Below are 22275 nucleotides of genomic sequence, written 5' to 3' on the forward strand. Positions count from 1 at the left end.
GGAGACGCAGGTAACAGCTAAATTAGAAAGAGCTAATACAAATGTGTCTCATTAATTTTATGACTGGTCAAATGAATGTAGCAGCTTAGGTGAAATTGGTCTCCCCTCTCCTGTAATTTATGCATTGTCAAGTTTAGGGTTATCTGACATCTTTATTTCTTGATCGTCTTTGATATATCCCTGATGAAGTAAGATGATGCTTCTTATTTGACGAAGACAGCCAAACCCTAATTTTCCTGCCAAAGGTTTTATGACCTTTCCTTACAAAAGCAGTCTTACTTTATAACAATAAAGGAGTAATTTTATTTTGGAATGTATGAATCATTTCTAAAGTGATTGAGAGATTCTGAATTCAATTTTTATTCTCTTTCCAATCTTGGCCTGATATTTGCCAACTATCTTAGACTTGAGTCTAAATTAATGTTTTTCAAAACCTAATTGACATTGTGATTTTTTATGGGTTAAAGACTAAAAAATATATACCAAATAGAATTTTTGTTAGATCTTTTAGTATGGTTCTACTTCCCTTGTCTTCTCAAGTTTATACGTAGCAGGAAAAAAAAGAATTAACTAATATAGAGTATGATGAACTATCTGAAGACAATGATGAAGTTTATGAAATATGTTACAATACTATTGCTGTTATACTATCACTTACACTTTTTATGTCTTTCCTAATTGGTTTCTTATAGCTGTTGATGCTATTTTCTCCAACTCATTTGCTTGTATTATTGTATATAAAGATATATATTTTTTGTACCCTTATAAAATATATACTATTTTGCATGTATACATATATGTGTGCATATGTATGTATATATGTGTGTAATGTATAAATTTTTAATATATATTTTACATATATTTGTACACATATATTTATATATTTTTATTAAAATTATTTTTAACAAATGAGGAAGGATCAACGAAATCTTGAGAGATCCAATCCAATTTCAGCACATTCTTTCAGGAACTTAAAACCATCCTAGAAAGTATTGTTTTTCTCTTGAAAATATCCAGAGATATTAATATAATCATATATTTTTGCCTTACCTACCCTAAACAAACAAAATGGTTAGGTAAAATCTCATTGGCTTAAAATTCTATTTAGTTAGGTGTTTTTAAAGCATGTTATACATTTTCAAAAATTACTATGTTTCACTGGAATCAAGAGGGAACAGTATAAGCAGCAGCCTAGAGAGAGACTTCTCTCCCACCCCCAACTCTCTCTTCCTTTCCATGAGCATCAAGGTTGTCACTGGTACAATTACGTCTCAGAATTTTTTTGTAAATGATAAGAGAGGCAATTACAAGCAGTTCTCCCCCGCATGACGCTGCCCGGAAGACAGGCAAATTGCATCTCTTGATGGATGCCAGCTATTATATACTCCGGGTTGGAAATCTCCATATAGGGAAAGGAAAACGAACAGAGGGAAGACTGAACAAAAAACACCGATACACAGAGAGAAGTTTTGACGGAAAGAGAGAGGTGGTTAGTTGCTGGCAGACTCAGATTTGGCAAAACACTGCGTACCATGAAATATCTGTGAATATGTAGATACTTTCACACGTTCGCACACATCATAATAGCTTTTGAGATAGCAAATAAAATTCATGTATCTGGAACCTAACAGATTCAAACCGTATGTGTTTTTAATGCAGTGTAGAATCTGAAAACAGCAACTTTGTGTGGCAGAGAAGAAACGTAGGTCATTAATATGCTGCAGATGTAAATACATATACTTGAGTTATGCAGAAGATTTGCAAAATGTGAAATACAGTATTTGAATATAATGAGATGTTCTGAGAACTGAACACTAACATTATAAATGCTTGTAAGTACCCAGGAAACTCCTGATGATGCTGTTTTTTAGGAACTATAGTTCCGCACATGGCTTGAGGTCCTTGTTTGAGGAGAGGTGACGGGCAAGAGGAAGATTTGATTCTGAAAGCAATCAGAAGGCCGCCGATGCCTTAAGGGATCATCCTGGGGACTGTTTTATGGTGGGATACCAGTCTAAAAAGTCCTTTCCAAGATTCTTTCTGTGATACTGTTAGGGAAAATATGCTAGATTTATGAAATGTATGCAAGGTAATGTTTACTGCTTCAATGCATTTTCATGACTGGTGTCTTGATGTGGGTTAATAGGCAGTATAAGAGTCTGTTAGGAAGATGAAATTGCACCTGCAAAAGGTAAACATTAGTTTTTATTCTCATCCAAAATTTCATTTTCAATAATGCACCCATTATTCTTAGCCAACTGCTTAGCACATAATAAGTCAATAGTCTTTATTTATCAATTCAAGGAATAAAACAGGTTGCTGAGTAAAATAGGTTGCTCACATAAAATTGCTAAGCTGGAAAAAAAAAAGGTAAACTAATTCTCAATGTAGAATCACCATTTATAGGAAACATTTTCTTGAAGATCTACATTCCTAAGGACACCTGGACGCCTCAGTAGGTTAAGGGTCCAACTTCAGCTCAGGGGTTTGAGCCCCGCGTCTGGCTCTGTGCTGACAGCTCAGAGCCTGGAGCTGCTTCAGACTCTGTGTCTCCCTCTCTCTGCCCCTCCCTTGCTCACGTTCTCTCTCTTACTCTCAAAAATAAAAAAATATTTAAAAAAAATTTTTAATTAAAAAAAAGAAGATCTACATTCCTTGTTGTTAGGGGTTTTTAATTCTGGTCTAGGTTTAGGATTTTATTATTTGAGGGAAGAAAATTATTGATAATTCCTATCTGAGTGAAAGAATATAAAATTATTTCAGGCAAGAGTCCCTAGCAAGGTGTTCTGGATTTCATTTTCATCAGAGAACTTCTAGAAAGGTTGCTGTTGTTCTGCAGGCGTCTTGAGATCTGCTGCCGTTGAGCTGCTCTGTTCTTTTCCTCCTCAGGTGTGGAATCCATAGCATGTTCCCCTTACATTTAGCTGCCCTAAATGCTCACTCTGACTGCTGCAGAAAGCTGCTATCATCGGGTAAGTTACCCCATTACCACAGATGAGGCTTAATGTGTCCTGGAAATGAGCCAGATGGCTCTAGGTGTCGGGTCAGAGTAAGTGGCTGCCTGCGCTTCATGGTATTCCTGACCTGGTCTGGGGACAGCTCCCAGCAGTACTTGGTGTTGTTACTGCTTGAGTGTCCATATTCCTGCCCCAGAGTGAGAGCCTTGTCTGTTTTTCAAGGTCAAGCTTGGGTGATCCAGAGGGAGAGGCAGGAAGGGATGGCCATAGCTTACCGGAAGTTTCTCATAATCAGAGAAAACATCTTTGAGGCTGAAAATGGTGGATTTAACAGTTAATCTTTTCAACAAAGGAAAAAGGCCAAATCCCTCACATTTTGACAGTAGAAATGTCATACCCATTCTGTACCCTCTGTAAAATTACTAAAGTCTGATCCCCTCCAACTAGGTTTAATTTTTATTTTATTTTTTTAATGTGGGCCTGTTTGGAACCAAGAAATTCTTTCTGATTTGGAGCTTTGCTAATCTTTATTATCACTGCTTCTGCCAACCTCCATGTATTAAGAAGTTCCTGGCTTTCAAAGGTGATGGAGGTCTGCAAGGCAAAGATTGTTTATGAGTTAATTCAACAGACATCCCAGAGGCATTTTTTTTCCTTTTAAGTGCTTTACCTATGGTTGATTCTGCTTTCACTGCTTTGGGCATGTTTAAAAATAATCCCTGCATGAAAGCATGTTTTCCAGATCTGAAACCAACTGAAGGCTAATAATACACATGAAAAAAATATCTACTCCAGCATGTTAAGATTACTCCTTTGCTGTCCATGTTTTCTTCATGTGTTCTGTCTGCCTGTCTATTGCCCTACTTATCTCAAATTGGTTTCATAAATTTCTACCCTGGGATTGAAATATGGGGCTGTGGTTCACCCAGGGCTGAATGTGAAAATAAATTCTTCTAGACTTCACGGTTCTTCCTATAAAATTGCCAAGCTTGAGCAGTTACCATTCGTTTCCATGACAACTTCTTTCTGACTATAATTGCTTGCATTCTGGTTTTTCTACTAACTGATTTTTCTGTCTCTGCAATGTTTCTTGTGGTTTAACTAGGACAAAAGTATAGCATAGTATCCTTGTTTAGTAATGAGCACGTGCTGTCTGCAGGCTTTGAAATAGACACCCCAGATAAATTTGGAAGAACGTGCCTTCATGCTGCTGCTGCAGGAGGGTGAGTAGTTAGCAATTTGTTGTTATTTTATGACTTGACTTCTCTAATTTATCTTCATTGACTCAAGTTGTCTGTGAATCAAAGTCAATTTCTGTAGTAAGATGGGTAAGAATCATTTCTACCAATACCAATACCAATATCACTATCACTGTTGCATTTCCAGATTAATTGTATGTTTGTTCTTCCAAAGAAAAATTGTTAACCCATCTCATAGAGAAGATCATTTTTCTTTTCGCTTCTCTTTCTCTTCCTTATTTTTTAAAAACTGTAGGTCTTCAAGCCTATAGAATATGTATCTAGTTGATACTCTATAAAAAGAAAATAATTTGAGATTTTTTCCCTCAGTTTTTCTTTTTTGTTGTTGCTGGTAGGTGGATGATGAGCCAGGAATCCAAGATTGAAGTAGTTCATGTTTATTTACAGATATTTTTGTCCTTATTTCAAAACTTACTTTTAAGTACTTAAATGGTTAAATGTGAACAAAGGTCAAGAAAACCCAAGGGATGGGCAAGGAATGATTTAATCCTTGCCTTTTTTTAAGTCGTACTTTAAAAAAGCATTTTTCATCAGGTACTCTTTTTCATATCAGTCGTGAGATTCGGGCTCTGATCTATATATTGTTGATATATGACTGTACATTGACCAAACATGGCCTCTCTCAGATGACCTTGTTTGGGTAAGGTGTTAGTTCTTAATCAATTTTCTAGTCCTTAAGGAACAGCAATGCTTCTCCATTTGTCATCTGTACAGTATCAAAGGCATTACCTCTTTATCAGAGGTGGGTTGACTCTGAAGCTTCAGGGCCTTTATTTACGTGGGTCCCTTCTAAAATATTGTATTTAGTTTTATACTCATAATTATGTATTATTTTTTAAATGAATATTCTTCTCCCCTACCCCTCTCCCCAAATCATGTGAGCTTCATGAGCCACACAACTAGATCTGCCTCTGCCTTTGACCCTTTGGCTTCATTCAGTAAGAGACAGGTGCTTTGTATCAACTGGCATGCCACACCGACACGTAACGGTCTCAGAAAGTTCTTATATTTTATGACTGAAACAGCTAGTTCTCTGAGAGAGGTGACCACAGAGGGTGGATGGGGGGAAGAGGGGACCCTGCTTAGGTTCATCATTAATGAGATCATTTTTCTTACTTAAATGATAATAAAACAATGAATCCGAGACTACTTCTCAACATTCCAAGTTTATTTTTTTTCCCAAGTTTAAAACCGTAATGGAGGATTGTCTTTTTTATGTCAACATTTGAAAAAAATATCAGACCTACAGGGAGAGCAGCAGTACACCATTCTGGAGTCATATCTGAAGCTCCTATTAGATTTAATATTTAGCTACATGCCCTTCAATAGGAAAATTCACTTTGGCACATCCTTTTTTCTTTACTAAACATGATTTATTGCTTCTGAAATGACAAAGAAGATTTGGAAGATCACTATGCCCCATTACATCACTTTGACCTTTTATTTTTTGCACATTTAATTACCTATATTACAAGGACAGGGAAATGCAGCTGTTTTATTTTCCATTATCAAAAGTCTGGGTTGAAAATGGTTATCACAGTGAATTCATTCTCCTGTGATAAAAGGTAATGCTTCTCCATCCTGGCTTATTGTTTAAAAGTTTAAGGGGTTATTTCCCAAACCCTTAGTGGTTTTGAAAGAGAATTTTAGGATAAATGAAAAAACCAACACTAAACAGTTTAATCATGTAATAATAACCATGTAATAATCATTAAATACCGTGGTCATGGAATTGAAAATGTTCCATCAGGCTCTTTAATGCCTTGATTTATTGGCTTGGAAAAAGGAATTCCAGGAACTTTCGATCCTTACGATACGATACTACTTTCCTCTAATATATTCAGGTTGGTTTTGCATTAGCAGAATTCAAAGCTAGAGCTATCATTTCATCTTGGCTTGTGCTCCACCAAAAACAGCTCTTTCTCAAGATAGCCCAGCCATTGACCTCTACCATCTTAATGATGTTTTCCCTGTCTTTCTAGTAATGTGGAATGTATAAAACTCTTGCAGAGCAGCGGAGCAGATTTCCATAAAAAGGACAAGTGTGGGAGGTATGTAAACAGGGAACTCTGCTTCAAGTGCCTAAGTAAAAGGAGTGGGGAGCAGTCCATCTGGAAATCATGTTACATTGAAATGCTAAACAGGGAAGCTTGCTGGGGAGAGTCTGTCCTCAGAAGGAAATCCCTTTGTGTAGTCAAACACAACAAAGCAGGCACAAGCCCCAAGGAAAGCATCTCCTCGCAGCTCTGTTTAGAAATGTCAGTTGTGTCTTCTTTCAGTTGGGATTTTTTTTTTTTTCATGCATCTCTCTTCCCCTCCTCTCCATGTGCACCCTGGCTCTTAGAGTTGCTACTGGTTTCTTCTCTTACAAACCTACCCAGAATAACTCCTACTCACCTTTCCATACTTAGGTCATGTAACACCTCCCTCCCCCTACCCTGGTGCCCTCCCTACTTCACAACTGGAGCACACGTCACATTGTTCTAGCGGACTCTCTGTTTCCTGTCTCTCCTCTCACCTGTCCATAGGTCTCCGGAGGAACAGGACTGGGTCTTGTAAAATGCTTATAATGAGACTATTAAATACTGAAAACTAAATCAACCAAGGGTTGAAGGGGGAGGGGAAAGGGGAAGGGAGGTAGTGGTAATGGAGGAGGGCACTCCTGGGTGTTATATGGAAACCAATTTGACAATAAAGTATTAAAAATAATAAATAAATAAATAAAAGAAAAGAATGCTTGTAATTTACCTTTTGGGGGACGAAAGAAGAGAAAGTCAACTGGTAAAAGAGCCCATACATTGACTGCAAAATATAAAAGAGTAGTACTTGAAAATTAATCAATAGTTCTTGAAGTAAAGTTATTTACTTTGATATAAAGTAATTCATTTGATGATTATGCCCTAAATATAGGCTAGGCACAACAGATAAACTATTAAATAATTGAGGACTAAAAAGAAATAATATAAATCACTTCATATCTCTGCAGTGCCTTATGCTTTATAAGGTGCATGTGTTTCCTATAGATTACCCACTTGGTTTTTCAGAGTATCTCTATGAGATATATATGGGGATGCTTATTATCCTTTTCTAATACATGAAGAAAAATGGCTTGGAGAAACTAAATGAGTTATACATGTAATAAGTTAACATGTGCACGTGCAATTTTAGGAATTTTAGACCTAGAATAGATGTTAGGGGACAGCAGTTCACAGGTCCTTATTGAAGCAAGGATGAGGAAGCCCAGACTCAGAGAGGGGATGTGGTTTGGTACAGCCCACGGGCCTTGCTCTTCCCATTAACCTACATCCCTACCCCCAAGGGGCTTATAGTAATGGGTGCATCCAGGGGAGAGAGAGATACTTTATAAAGGTAGTTTGGGCCCAGCTTGGGGAGGTCTTCCATTCCAGACTAAGGAATCAAGGCTTTGTTCAGTGGAGAGGACTGATGGGTTGACATCAGGGTGTTGTATGTGGGTATTGGACCTTAGAAAACCCAATTCTTCATTCATACCAGTTAGAAATTGATGGAAATTTGATTAGAGGTAAGGAGGCCAATAAGGATGGTATTGCAGTAGTCTGAAAGAGTAATAATGTAGGTCTGAACCAGGATAGGCACTAGGAATGGAAAGAAAGGTTAGAGCCTCCAGTAGGGGGCCACTGCCTTTGTATCCTCAGCTCCAATTATAAATTCAAAGGAAGGCATGTCCCTTCGTGTCCACACTCTGAGAGCTGAAGAGCTTTCCCCACTCCCAGGAATATGGCTGCCAGTGCTAATGCTGATGGTGGGGGCGGGGTCTCTTTTTCAGACTGAATGAAGTAGGAAATTGCTCTTTGTTTTTCAGGACACCTTTGCACTACGCAGCTGCAAATTGTCATTTCCACTGTATTGAGACATTAGTGACCACAGGGGCCAATGTTAATGAAACAGATGACTGGGGACGGACAGCTTTGCACTATGCTGCTGCATCAGACATGGATAGAAAGTAAAAACAGCCTTGCTCAAATTTAATTTGGGGGTATGGCTGGGAGGGGGAGGGTTTGCTGTGTTTTCTTCATGCTGCCTCATGGAAACTGTGAATGAAAAATCTCTCTCATCCAGGATCAGAGGAGTTAGAATTGCCTCATCCCTAACCCCGATTTTCCCATACTGCTCTCTTTATGTTTGATTATTACGTGTCACTGCCCAATTATTTTTCTTCTCTGGTCTTCGGGTTGAATGCCAAGTGGAGCTGTCAAGCACAGGTTTTCAGTTCGTTCAAGATTGGCTGTGATTTATTTTGTCATATACTATAGTTGCCATCATCACCACTTAAATGCTTCATTGGCTCTCAAACTTACATTTGCTAATAAATACGTCATACGTCGAAAATATGCTTCTGTGCATAAGCCCAATAGCCTTCAAATGCAATGTCAGTATGTGTAAAATTGACACTCTTGTTCCAAACCTGGGTGGGCATGAATGCTCTATCAGGAGCTGGAGGAAAGGAAGTTGGATGCCCCGGACATGATTGGATTCTAGGTGTCCAGGAATGAAAAGGAGAAATACGTGAACCAGATCAGGTGGAAATGATGTGAGAGGTGCCCACTGCTTATGAGATTGTTCTCAAACACTTGAGGACCAGGGCCTCCTTCATAGGAATGCTTTTTGCTGTTGCCTTACTTGCCACTCTGTGCTGTGGAATTGATTCTGGGTCTGTGCTAAATTCTTTTCTAATACAGCAATGGCTTTTAAATATTTTACACAGTGACCCACAGTAAGAAATATGTTTTACATTATGGCCCAATCTGTACTCAAGGATATAGGTTTTAAATATCTATATATCTATATAGCTATGTGTGTGTGTGTAAAAAGGATATTTATGTAAAAAAATTTCATAAAACCATATTTACTTTTATAATGTGTGATGATTCTGGTATTTTCTCTTTTCTTTTGTTTTAAAAAAACCTAATGACTACAATCTCCTAAATTAATTTCATAATTCCATAATGAATTATGATCCATATTTCCAGTTTGGAAAACATTGTTCATTTTTCTTTTTATGTTTATATAATATTGACAAGTCTGATGTTGCTACACTCAGGATCCCATAGCCCCATACATTATTATTTCAACAAACAATTTGCTGAGCACCTACTATGTAGCAGGATCTATGCTGCTCACTTAGAAAAGAATGGGGGAACAAGTATACTTCAATGTTAAAGCTGAAAAAGGAACCCTACGTGATGAGGAAATGCTCTGGCAGTTGAGGGGTGACTAGAACCCCACTCCTGGATAAATGAGATGCTGAACTGACAAAGAGGCAACAGGAATGTGAGGAGTCAGGGAGGTGTAAGCTAAAGTGCCTCCTATTTACTTGGGGGATTTAGGATATTTTTGGAAGGGTGGATGACTTAATTGTTGTCTTACTCACTGAAACCTGGGTGGAAGTTCTAGGAAAGCCATGCTCTCAATTAGGTTCCTTGGGAGAGAATCGATTTATGAGATGACCTTTAGGAGAACCACGTATATCCTCAATGAAAACCAGGGTTTATTTCATTCGGGTTGGGGAAAAAGTCATTGAATTAGAAGCTGTACCAAAATCATTAGCAGCTTTGCCATTAAAACGAATAATTGTAATTTTTTTTCTTCCCTTATGCTGAGAAGTAAGACTATCTTAGGAAATGCCCATGAAAATTCAGAAGAACTTGAAAGAGCCAGAGAGCTGAAGGAAAAGGAAGCTGCACTGTAAGTGTCTTCTCAGCTTAAAGTACAAGATGTGGTTATTGATGCTTGTCTGCTTTTCTTGGTTGTCACGTAGGACAGCCTTGCTATTCTGGGGTTTGATTTAGAATATTGAGAAAGTGATATGAACTTGCCTTAGGTGACGAAGAAATGACTCTTTTAATATATCCTTCGATTATGCTATTTTTACACAAGGAACTCTTCCTAAAATTGAAATATTTTCTGAGACTGTCACTGTGTTTGGTCAGCAGTTTTTAGGAACAGGTGTCTTAAATATCGTTTGTGACTCTGCCATGCATCATATGCCTCAAGGGACACATTAAGCCTCTTCTCGGGCCTTCAGCTCTCCTTCAGTGGCCTAGGGGTAACGATTTAGCAGATTCTATAAATAAGTGTTTTGAAATGTCAGTGTGCAGTACACTGGCTGTGCTCTCCCTTCCCTCCCGACACACAAACATCAGCTCACAAACAGCCCCCAACACGTTCCCACGACTTCTCCTGCCCCTCCTCATCCCACCTGTCTCTCTCTGGCTTCTGACAGAAACTTAACTGGTACTGGAACAAGGGCCAGAATCCCCCCCATCACCCAGAGGGGTTGGTGCGCAGGAAGCTCTAATGCTTGTCCTCCAAGAGTCCTTGTGGAACAAAGCACGGTGTGGAGGCTGTGCTCTGCCCCGTGCATTAGCCAGCACTTCGCTGGTGCCCAGTAACTGTTAAACAAATTGACAAAGGAATGAGTGCTGCCCACACTTTGTCTCCTGCTTCCTTGAGACCTAGTGGATACAGTGCTCAAAGAGTCTGCACCACAGTTTCTAACTTGTTTATTCTCTTCTTCAGTGGTCAGACGAACCAATTTCTCTGTGACCTAAAGGCTTGTGTCCCCTCTCCTCCCAGGTCCAGACCATTGTAGAAGAGAAGTTAGAGAGTGTGGCCCTGATACAGGTAGTGGCACGTAATTTGGGCTGTTACTGGGGTGGGGACAGGAAATACAGCCACGAGGAAGGCAGAATGGCCAGGCTTTTGCCTTAATAATCCAAGCTTGATGATATTCAATGACTGTAGATTCTTTTTTAAGTTTTTAATCTTCATTTATTCTTGAGAGAAAGAGAGAGAGCAGGGGAGGGGCAGAGAGAGAGGGAGACCTGGGCTCTGCGCTGATAGCAGTGAGCACAATGCGGGGCTCGAACCTATGAACCACAAGATCATGACCTGAGCCAAAGTCAGCTACTCAACCAACTGAACCACCCAGGTGCCCAAAAGACTGTAGAATTTAAGCCACATCAGCTAGCAGCTCCTTCTCTGGCAAAATTGTGCCCGAGCAGCCCTCTTACCGCTGACGGAGAGGGGAAAAGCAGAGCAGGCAGGGGAAGGCAGGGACCAGGCTTCCTGAGAGCTCTTCCGAGCAGACAGCCTACACCTCTCATCCAAATACATCCCTGATTTCGTGTGCAGATCTTGATTTTGCAGCATAAGTGCCCAAATTGCTAGCCACGGCTCTGGGAGGAGAAAGGGATAAGCATCCCCAGTTAAAACTGGAATTTATTTTCCCTTGGGAACGATGATACGGGGAATATTCAAATTCTATAGTACTGTTGTTTTTTTCGAAATGCACTGCTGTTAGTATAGTTCAGCTATATCCTGGGGTAAATAACACTTTGGGAGCAATTCCAAGTGTGTTCCAAATTACGTATTAAATCTACCAACTGGTTTTTTACAATGTAATTCTTTCAGAAGCTGGGGGTTGTGAATTCACTAGAACGCTATTCCTATTGAATGAATTTATTTCAAGAGCCAAAGTCTGTTTAAAATGAGTCATACCTGGGATCCTGTCCATGAACATTTAATTACCAAAATAAAAAAAGGACTTCCTTTTAAGGTACAAATCACCAAAGACAGCATGATATCAGAACTCCAATAATAGCTTGATTTATTATGGAACATTTTATGGATAAATCATGTAGCATGTAGATGTTTGGTGTAAAAAATTTGTCTTTTATCAGTTTTTCTAGAAATTAAAATATCTGTATTAATCGTCTCTATGTGTGACGTATTTACTCCTTTTGCCTTATGCCAAAAGATAGGTAAGTGTTTGAGTCACAGGATCATGTATGGATGTGTTGAATTACTGTATTTTATACCTGAAACTAATATAACACTGTGTTTGAATTAACTGGAATTAAAATAAAAACTTAAAAAAAATAAAAACAGAACCAAAAGTAAAGTGTTTGAGGAAACAATAGGCATTTTCCCTTGGAAGGTCTTATTTAATGTAATGCTTCCATTGCATATTTTGATGTAAGTATGATTTGAGCATTTGAGAATTTTGATTTGAGTATAAAGTTGAATCAGCTTGACCTTGTAGAGGACACATTTGTCCCACTGCCACAGATATAAAACTGAAGTTATGGAGAGGTACTTCCTGACTACTTCTTCCCTCTTTGACCAGCAGGATTGTACCATTTGTAACAGACTTTAAACAGAATTCCTACATCCTCGGGCACTTGTGTCCTGGGGTTTTGGGCATTTCAGCAAAGTTGGAACCACACCCCTACCTCTAACCTATTGTAAAGATTGTGGCTTTTTAGGAAAAATTACAACTCTGTTCGAAAAAGCTTTCTAAGTTTATTATTTATTATTTTGTTCTAGTCTGTACATAATGATGCAATTTAAGCCTCTTTCTTCAGATGTGGTAACTGAATTAGTCTTTTATATTTTTTAAATCTTTGCCCATTCCTTTAATCTAATATTTGCCCATTCCTTTAAGCTTTTTATCATTTGGGTTATTCTTAAGTTCTTTTCCTGTTGTTATTTTCTTATTCTTTCTAACTTTCATTTTCTAACCTTTGGATTGATGGTAGAGCCTCCAACAGCAAGATTAAAAGTAAACCTCCCTCTCTTGCTGCAATGGCCTGACCACTTCTTTGTTACATTTGAGAGTTCATCTTTTGAATGTGGAGCTCGAAAACTCATTATTCAGTAATCCTGACAACAGACAGTTTCTGTGCTTTAAGATGAAAAGGAAGAAAGACTTAATTACCTTTATTATGCTAAATGAAATAAGTCAGACAGAGAAAGACGAATATCATATCATTTCACTTCTGTGTGGAATCTAACCAACACAACAGGTGAATAAACACACATAGCCAGATACAGACTCATAAGTACAGAGAACAAGCTGGTGGTTGCCAGAGGCCAGAGGCAGAAGAATGGGCAAAATAGGTGAAGGGGATTAGAGACACAACTTTCCAGTTGTAAAATAAGTCATGGAGATGAAAAGTGAAGCATGGGGGTCAATAATATCGTAAGAACACTGGTGACGGATGGCAGCTACACTCGCTGTGATGAGCGCAGCATAGTGTCTAGAATTGCTGTATGTTGTACACCTGAAACTAATATAACATTTGTGCCAACTATAAAAACAAAATCAAACAAAATATTCTGGTATCAATGCAAAATGGATTCTTAATTACACTCTTGTTCCTAAAGCTCTCCTTGAATTCTAGGATGGCTATTTTAAGCTGAAATAAAGATGGATACAGAAATCACACACATATAAAACTTTCAATACGTAAACCTTTATTGCTACAGGATATTTTTTAAAGTTTCTTTATGTATTTTGAGAGAGGCAGGGGGGAACAGAGAGAGGGAGAGACAGAATCCCAAGCAGGCTCTGCGCTGACAGGGCAGGGCTCAAACTCACGAACCGTGAGATCATAACCTGAGCCCAGATTAAGAGTTGGAAGCTTGACCACCTGAGCCACCCAGGTGCCCCATTGCTGTAGGACTTTTAAAGAAACACTTAAATTCACCAAGTGCTTTGTGGAACATTTACAATAGGAGAATATTTACTTTATCACTTTTAGTATAGAGCTGTTTTCTAAAATAACATCTCATTTTTATACTTATAGATGTCTAGAGTTTCTGCTTCAAAATGATGCAAATCCATCTATCCGGGACAAGGAAGGTTACAATAGCATACATTATGCTGCTGCCTATGGCCACAGACAGTGTCTGGAATTGGTAAGTTATTTGTTTTGTTTCCTCTAACACACACACACACACACACACACACACACACACACACACCACAGACCCAACCCTGCAAATGTTGGTCTTAATCCCTCACAAATGCCTTCACTGCCTAATTAAGCCCCCACTAGAAATCACCTAGAAGATATTCTGTGATAAGTGATTAAATTGTTTACTGTACAATATGTAGATCTCATTGTTTCATTTATGTCCATTCTAATCTCACAGCTGACTGTCAGCTGCTACTTTTCCATATCAACTTGGACTAGAAGTGTTAGACCCCGGTATGGACAGTTGGTATTTTAAAGATAATTTGGAATATCAAATAAGCTCAGTATATATTTCTGGTCACACTTATCACCCCAATATTCTATAACAGTGTTGTAAGATGACTTACATAGCCACTAGGCATATGGGTTTGTCATGGTCCCACGTTTGTAGTCTAGGGAGAGAAATTGGTAACGGAACAACAGCAGAATTTATTGGAATTTCCAAACCACCAAAAATTTCACACCTGCAGCTATTGAAAACCATCTGGGGGTTTGGAGTCAGAAACTCTTCTCCTGGCATAGGTCACCAGACACAAACTTAAATGACCACAGGGACAGAAATCGAAAGTAAGCCAGTGAAGTGGCCCCAAGTATAGAGCATAGAGAGCAGCGGGGACTGTGGCCAGTAGGAAACAGCAGTCAGCCCCAGTGACTGAGGTCAGGTGGTAATTCATACTCAGGGCTGAACTCCAGCATTTCAAGAAAAGCTAGAAATGTAGACTTTTTACGTGAAATTTCCTATTTTGAAAACATTGGGTGGACCAGGAAGAAAACTACAGGTTTGTGGTTAAATCCTGGCTGCAGGCCACCATTGGTCATCTCCTGAGCCTTGCTCTTGGGTCAGCTTCACTAGGATGCCTGGGGCATCCCAGACTGATTATCTTTGGTCCATTGTTAGGTACCACCTTCCTAACTGGACTCCCAATTCTTTCCCTTGTTTTTTTAAAAGGAGTAGTCCTGGGTTACCTGGATGGCTCAGGTCTGATTAAGCATCAGACTTTGGCTCAGGTCATAATCTTTTACTTTGTGAGTTCAAGCCCTGCATCGGGCCCTGTGCTGACAGTTCAGAGCCTGGAGGCTCCTTTGGATTCTGTCTCCCTCCCTTCTCTGCCCTTACTCTGCTCATGCTCTGTATCTCTCTCCTTCAAAAACAAGTAAGCAGTTAAGAAATTTTTTAAATGAATAAATAAAAGGACTAGCCCTACTTTTCAGTTATTGGGTGATGTGTTTGGGAGAACACTTGCATTTCATCAACTGCACAGTCTATTAAGCAAGTCTGAGGCAGAGAGCCAGCGAGCAGTTTTATTAGTGCCTCCATAGAAATGACTGAATGCTATTCTAGCTAGTTCCTTTACCTTTGACCTTGCTGCCAGATTTAAGTGGTTTCACTTAGGGTCATTCTTACTGTATTTCTCTTAACCATGAATGTGGGAAAATGTGCGTAAATATTGGGAAATAGAGAGGTGATTATTCTGGTGTTGCTAGGTGTGGCATTTATTGGTGAATTGTACCTACCTTCATCATTCTTGAAGACTTCCAACTCTCCTTTCCTGAGGTTCTTGTGGATTCTACGGATTTCCTTCTTTGACCTTGGGGGTGTCATTTTTTTCTCCTCTAGTTCTGATTCCATCATAGTTCCCCTTCCAGTTACTGTGGCTGCAAACAAATTACCCCCAAAATTAGTGGCTTAAAACAACAGTAATTATTTAATATCTCTTACTGATCAGGAATTCAGGAGTGGCTGAGCTGAGAAGTTACTGTTAAAGCTATCCTATGAGATTACAGACAATGTCTGGGGTTGGCATAATCTCAAAGGCATCTTACCCATGTCACCTGGGTTGTAAGACTTGAATAGCTCCTGTGGGGCTTCTTTCTGTGGTTTTCTCTAGCATGCTGGTTTCAGAGTGGCTGGGTATCTTACGTGGTGGCTCAGGGATCCAAAGGCTCTGCTCCAGAAGAGAGTGGGGGAGAGCCAGTGTGAGAATGAGTGAGAGAAAGACACTATTAGTCTTCATGATGTAGCTTTAAAGGTCACACAGGGTCACTCCAGAGAGGAGAAGTAGACTCCACCTTTCAAAGGATTTATAGACATATTTAAAAACCATCCAGTTTCCTAGTAAGATGTAGAAAGCCAGTGATTTCAAAGTCTTCTATAAGATGGACTTTAATGGAGAACCACAAGTGGCCAAGGGCTGATCCTTTATCTTATAGATGAGCAAACCAAACCACAAGACGTTAACTGGTTTGTCCCAAAGACATAGCTCTGGTCAGTGGAAGAAGCAGTATCATGAGTCAAGATTCCTGATTTTAAAACAAGAAATATTTTCCACACCATGGTGCCTTCCATTCCAGGACAAAGCTCCACCACCACTCAAGCCTTTTCAGCTTAGAGCAAAAGATTGGAAGGACTTGGTTAAGATATAAGACAGTGTCACTTCTGCCTCCTAACCCCAGCATGGCCGTGAGAGTTCATCTAGACCTATCTCTGTTTAGGTCCCACATAAGAAAGGCTCCTCACAAAGTCTGTGCACGCATGTACATGTGTGTTCAGTGATCAGTGGCAGGGTGAAGGCTTATTATTGTTACTCCCCCTTACAGGCCTGTATTCCAAAATGTACTTAAGACACAGCTGTCTTTAGTTGGTTTTCTTTATGAATACCACATGTCATAATTGGACATGCAAATTTTTATTACAAAGTTATTATAATCTTAACAACTTTGCTGTTTTAAAATTCTTTGAGGAGTTATCTTTAATCCCATAGCATGAGTAACTCTGAGAATGATTGTTCGGTAACATTTTCTTTCTATATAAATAATATGTTGCATATTATTCTCATTTTTAGGAAAGCCATTTCAGGGCCTAAATCAGGGCCATTGTTTCTGTTATCCAACGAAAGGGTTTTCTGTCCCTAAGAAGGTTTTGCAAGTACTGTCTAATAATGAAATTACCCCTTTGATTATATCAAAACTTGCCCTGTGTGATTTAAAAAGAGATGATTATTCTTGGCAAATTTAAGACATTCAAAAGTGGGTAGGGGAAGTGATCTTAATTTGTACTGTCAGCTGAAAAAGCCACACTATCAATATAAATTGGTAGAAAGGTCATCATTGTTTGCTTTCAGGAAAGGACCTCAGTGGGTTATTTATAACACAGACAGGATGAAAATTCTCCTCATAACCCTGAATGATTGTGGTTGGATGGAAAGTTCTGTACATTTCCATTTTGGAATGCATCCTCAAATTCCTCTTGGGTGTGGTTCAACTAAGCAGAGATTCTAAGCAAGTGATCAACATTCTTATACCTGCCCCCGAACCCCCCCCCCCCCCCCCCCCCCCCCCCCCCCCCCCCCCCCCCCCCCCCCCCCCCCGATCCAAACAGAACACAATCCTGGGCTTTCCCCTGGGACCAGCTTCATAGAGCCAGAGCCAGGCCCCTGCACGCAATCTTAGCTGCACTGCTGGCCCGCAGCGCTGTGAACAGATTTGGGAGAGGCTGAGACCACCGCTAATGGCATTTACTATATATTTGTCATGTCCCAGGAATGCCATTTAATTCTTTTTTCTTTCAGATTTTTTGAGATATAGTTGACATACACCATATCAGATGAAGGTGTACAGCATAACGACCTGACTTACATGTGTCATGATATGATTCACCACAATAAGCTTAGCTCACATCCATTACCTCATATAGGTACGCACGCACGCACACACACACACACACACACACACACACACAAAAGAAAGAAAGAAAGAAAAGAAAAAGGAAGTTTTTTTCTTTTGTGATGAGAATAAGACTTGTTCTTTTTTAAAAAAAAATGTTAAATGCTTATTTATTTTTGAAAAAGAGAGTGGAGACAGGTCAGAGGGACGGGAGACAGAGGATCCAAAGCAGGCTCTGCACTGACAGCAGCAAGCCTGATGCAGGGCTCGAACTCACACACCATGAGATCATGACCTGAGCCAAAGTCAGACGCTCAACCAACTGAGCCACCCAGACACCTCAGGTTTGTTCTTGATACAGGAAGTAGGGCTTTTGAAGGGCACCTTTTCTAATTTATACTCCCTGTCTCTTTCTCTAGGACCACGATACCCTCAAACTCCTTAAAATCCCATTTCTTTGGGTGTTAGATATTAGGAAAGTAAACCAACTAGCCAGGATGCATGAGGTGGTGCATTCCTCAGACTCACCACTGCCGTGCAAGTCTGCTCCCTCGTTTCACCACACAAACACCCCTGTCCTCCAGGGGGTATCCTTCTCACAAATTGATCCTGATTGTGACAGGTGCTAGAATTATACCAGTGAGAGACATGTTTCTAGTAGTCCTGAATGGCTTACTTGAGCCTCACAGCAGGAATTTTGCAGGAGTCACTTCTTTATGTCTCAGTCCCTGGCCTGTGTTTCTGGCCTGTGGAAGGAATAGAGCAAATGAGTATTTGTAGCCCCTGAATCTCTCCTGTGAGGCCAGGGCCTTAGTCCTTTGAGAGCTGGCATAGCATTGAAGAGGGTGGGTAGCCTTCAGAGCCAGCTGATTACCAAGGTTGGTAACATTTGTCTTTTGCCTCTCTCCCCATCCAGTTGAGCAATTATTTTGATTATGCATATCATTAAATATGTGTCATTAATTTTGATGCATATTTTATTTGACTCTGACATTTAACTTGGTATGGGCTTACTTGGCATTCATGGTTTGTGGCTCCTGTCTGTGATCATAAGCTTAGAATTTATAAACCATACTTTGTGTTCAGCCTATTTTGCTGTAATCAAAAGGAAACAGAAATTATTTTAGTCATTTTCATTCTACTTCCCTTGTAGAAAGTTATATGGGATTCATTCCTTGAGCAAACAGCTTCTAGAAAGTAGTACCAACTCCTTAGCTTTGGGTAGAATAGCCAAGGCTCAGGATTCTGCCAAGTTTGCCTACTTAGGCTGGTGTTCTCAAGCTGGTCGTGATCAAAAACGCCTGTACTATGGGTGCAAGCAAAAATCTCCCCACAAATATGTGCTGAGAGCTGTGATAAGTCATAATCAATTGAGCTCAAAATATCAAAGCAGAATGGAAGAGAGTTGGCTAATAAAGCGTCTCATGTCTGAATAAAACTTACGTCTGAGTGGAGGAAGGGAGTTGGCAAAAGAGAGCCCTGTGCCTCCCCTTTCCTGGAATGCATCTTACTAGCTCTGAAGGGAAGAATTACAGAATCATGCCCCTATTTGGAATTTGTGAGTTTATATTGGCATGCTGCTTTTCTTTTACAGTATTAAAGATGTGTCTGCGAACATAAAGATCTTTGTGGCTTTGTTATCGGAATGGAAAAATGTATGTGCCAATATAATTACGTAAATTGCCTACAGAAATTTAGAAAGACTGTTTGAAAACTCCAGTCCTGTGATTAAATTCAGTCCGAGATTGTACCATGCCAAATGACTTGGAATTTGACTCCTTCCCTGGGACCTTCACCTCCTTTCGCTGTTAGAAGCTAACTTGAACATCAACTCTGAGAGTATGTGAGGGATACAAATGCCCCTACATGTCTATCCTAGGAGTTTCTGGGATTCTCCAAAGATAACTATATCTTGGGCAACTGAGCTCTGAAATTATGCTGCTTTGAAATAAACTACTAACTGTTTGGGTTTGTTTCTTGTATTTATCACAGGACCTTAGGAAACCGTTACCACATAGCTCTGCATAAGATGTACTTACATTGGCAATGTCTGGTTAAGCTTCTGAAGACTGAGAAAGCAGGGTGTAGAAGAGTTAAAAAGAGGAGGGTTACTAAGCAGGCATCCAAGAATAAGATGAAAAACCAGAAAATGTAAACCCCAGCCCCAAACAAGTCTCTGATGACTTTTTTAACATTTATTTCTTTTTGAGAGAGAGAGAGGCACATAGGAGGGGAAGACACAGAATCTAAAGCAGGCTCCAGACTCTGAGCTGTCAGCACAGAGCACTACACGGGGCTCAAACTCACAAACTGTGAGATCATGACCTGAGCTGAAGTAGATGCTTAATGGACTGAGCCACCCAGGCGCCCCACTGATGACTTCTGTCTGTCCGCAGAGATGCTTCTCAGAGATGGACCTGGAGGTGTAGATGACCTCCCGGCAGGAAGGCTTCGAAGAGGCAGAGGAAATCTCAACGGTGCTGGTCTTGTTCTTTCCTCTTAATTTAGTTGAAAAGAAACAGAAAATCCTGTGAGGCACTCTCAGGGAGGGAGTAGAGGGGTGGGCACAGATCTTTTGATGCCACTGGCCACCTACTAGGCTAGGAATATACATAAAAACCCCACAAGATTTGAATCAGAATGTGACACGAACCTGTATGCAGAAGAGTGGAATAGGCAATATTTTATGACACAGTGTTTCGTTTATTTCTTTGTAATATAGCAGAATTTTTTTTGTCTTTACTGTGAATGAATTTGGCCCTCACTGAAGGAATCATTACACCGGGTGTGTTAAAATAAATAATTTCAGTTTCACCTTTTGTTGATGGCCCAGGAAAGTGGGGCACTTCATTTCATTTCAAGGGGCACGTGAAATTTCACATTTCAAAGTGAAATACAAGTGTTTCAACTCATGGCCCGCTTCCCCATTTAAGAAGTTTGAGACGCGAGAGCAGATTTCTTTGGTGACAGGTCTGCTGTGAATCCCACTGCTGCTCCCCTGCCACCAGAGCAGGGGCTAAGGATGATTTCTCCTGACCCCAAGCCCAGAGACAGAAGCTCCAAGGAGGTTGCTTGGATACCTGATATGTGTCCCATGCAATTTAGGGGCCAGGTGAATTGGCATACAATAAGTCTGAAGACTAAATAGTTCTGACCAGAGCTTGCTTGCCTGATAAACAAAAAAAGGTCTGTGTTTGAGTAATACTCCATCCCCACCAATGATGGGTCAAAAGTGTACATTTCCCAGTGTCCAAATGTGAGCCAAGGGCTAGAGCCAGGTTGGCATTCTCCTAGATCCTATTCAAGAGTGAGGAGACCCGGCTGCCTGGAGCGGGTCGGGAACGCGAGCGATCAGCAGAGAGGTGCATTCACATGGGGAAAGGAGAGAGGGAACTGCAGGTGAGAGGTCCCAGGGACGGGGGCGTTGCTGAAGAGCCCACATATGCATCCCAGAGAGACACCTGACCTGGACAGAGAATGTCACCGCCAGAAGGGTGCCAGTCGGTCAGACCATGGTCCATGTCCCCTTCTGTGCCCTCCTTTCCCCAGCTCTTTCAGTCCTGGAGGAGGCAGAGGCTGACAGTGAGGGGAGAGGAGGAGGGGGAGCCCAAGGCTGGGGAACAGAGAAGTCAGCCTCTCCTTCCCCACTGCAGCCTCTGCGGGAGGCATGGAGAAGCTTCAGCGTTAAACAGCATTCAGAGTTTGTGATTATTACACCAGAGTAGGCATACTACTTACTGATACGAAGTTATACTTGTAACTAAAATGCCCGGAGAACTTTTTGTTATTAGCTAGAGAGGTAGCAGGAAAAGAATAGCCTCATAAAGGAGATTAGACCTGGTGTGGGGGAAAGGAGAATAAAGTTTGTGTTTGATTACAGCCCATGATTCGCTGGTTCAGTACAAAGTCACACACTTAGAATCATTGTTTTAGGAAAGATAAATGCCCAGCTGTAAGGCAGAATAAACCATTATCCTTTAAATATATGTGGATTTAAACACCAACTGTGTAAGACAAAAAGGTTCTAGTAATGCCACACACTTAACAGGTGCCCAAAATTGTGGAACCAATTAAATATACTCATGAATGATTAAGCTTGACTTAGTGATAAAACTTAAATGCTAGTCTATAACTATTATGATAACTGTCCTGTTAGTCAGGAAGGTATTTCATAGAAGAGACACAGGTGAGAGAAAAAATGAAAATTTACTTTTCTGTGGTTTGGCCTTTTCTTTCGATTTGATTACTTCCCAGCACCAACTCATTTTATTGCAGCATCTCCTCCATTTTTTTTCTTCCTCAAGATCTGAAAACCTATGCAAATGTGTCAAACTAATATGAAGACATCCACCTAATTAAAGTTACACACACCAACACCCACACTCATTTGTGCCCACATACACATTTTCTGTCATTTCTTCCAGATGGGTCATAAGCACTAAGGGACTCAAAGAAGGGGAATTATTGCTCCTGGTATGGGAGCTTCTACAGACCCAGTGATGTAGAAGCAGGGAAGATTTCTTAAAGAGAATATAGTTTATTTTTTTAATCTTTGTTTATTTTTGAGAGAGTAGAAACAAAGCATGAGTGGGGGAG

At 40.1% G+C, this 22275-nt stretch overlaps 1 protein-coding gene across 8 annotated transcripts in view; it reads left to right on the forward strand.

The window, feature by feature from the left end:
• ANKRD44 (ankyrin repeat domain 44) overlaps positions 1-22275 on the forward strand; it is a 313931-nt gene that overhangs the window by 201099 nt on the left and 90557 nt on the right. For 6 of the 8 annotated variants that reach the window (XM_029934164.1, XM_029934167.1, XM_029934169.1 and 3 more), the window contains exons 11-16: positions 2890-2972; positions 4063-4180; positions 6199-6267; positions 8058-8198; positions 9860-9940; positions 13846-13957. In XM_029934164.1, the coding sequence (XP_029790024.1) occupies positions 2890-2972; positions 4063-4180; positions 6199-6267; positions 8058-8198; positions 9860-9940; positions 13846-13957 (604 nt within the window). The remainder of the gene's footprint in view (positions 1-2889; positions 2973-4062; positions 4181-6198; positions 6268-8057; positions 8199-9859; positions 9941-13845; positions 13958-22275) is intronic. The other 2 variants (XM_029934166.1, XM_029934170.1) reach the window with 1 other exon arrangement.

This window comes from Suricata suricatta, chromosome 3 (genome assembly GCF_006229205.1).
Source record: "Suricata suricatta isolate VVHF042 chromosome 3, meerkat_22Aug2017_6uvM2_HiC, whole genome shotgun sequence".
Classification (NCBI taxonomy): Eukaryota; Metazoa; Chordata; class Mammalia; order Carnivora; family Herpestidae; genus Suricata; species Suricata suricatta.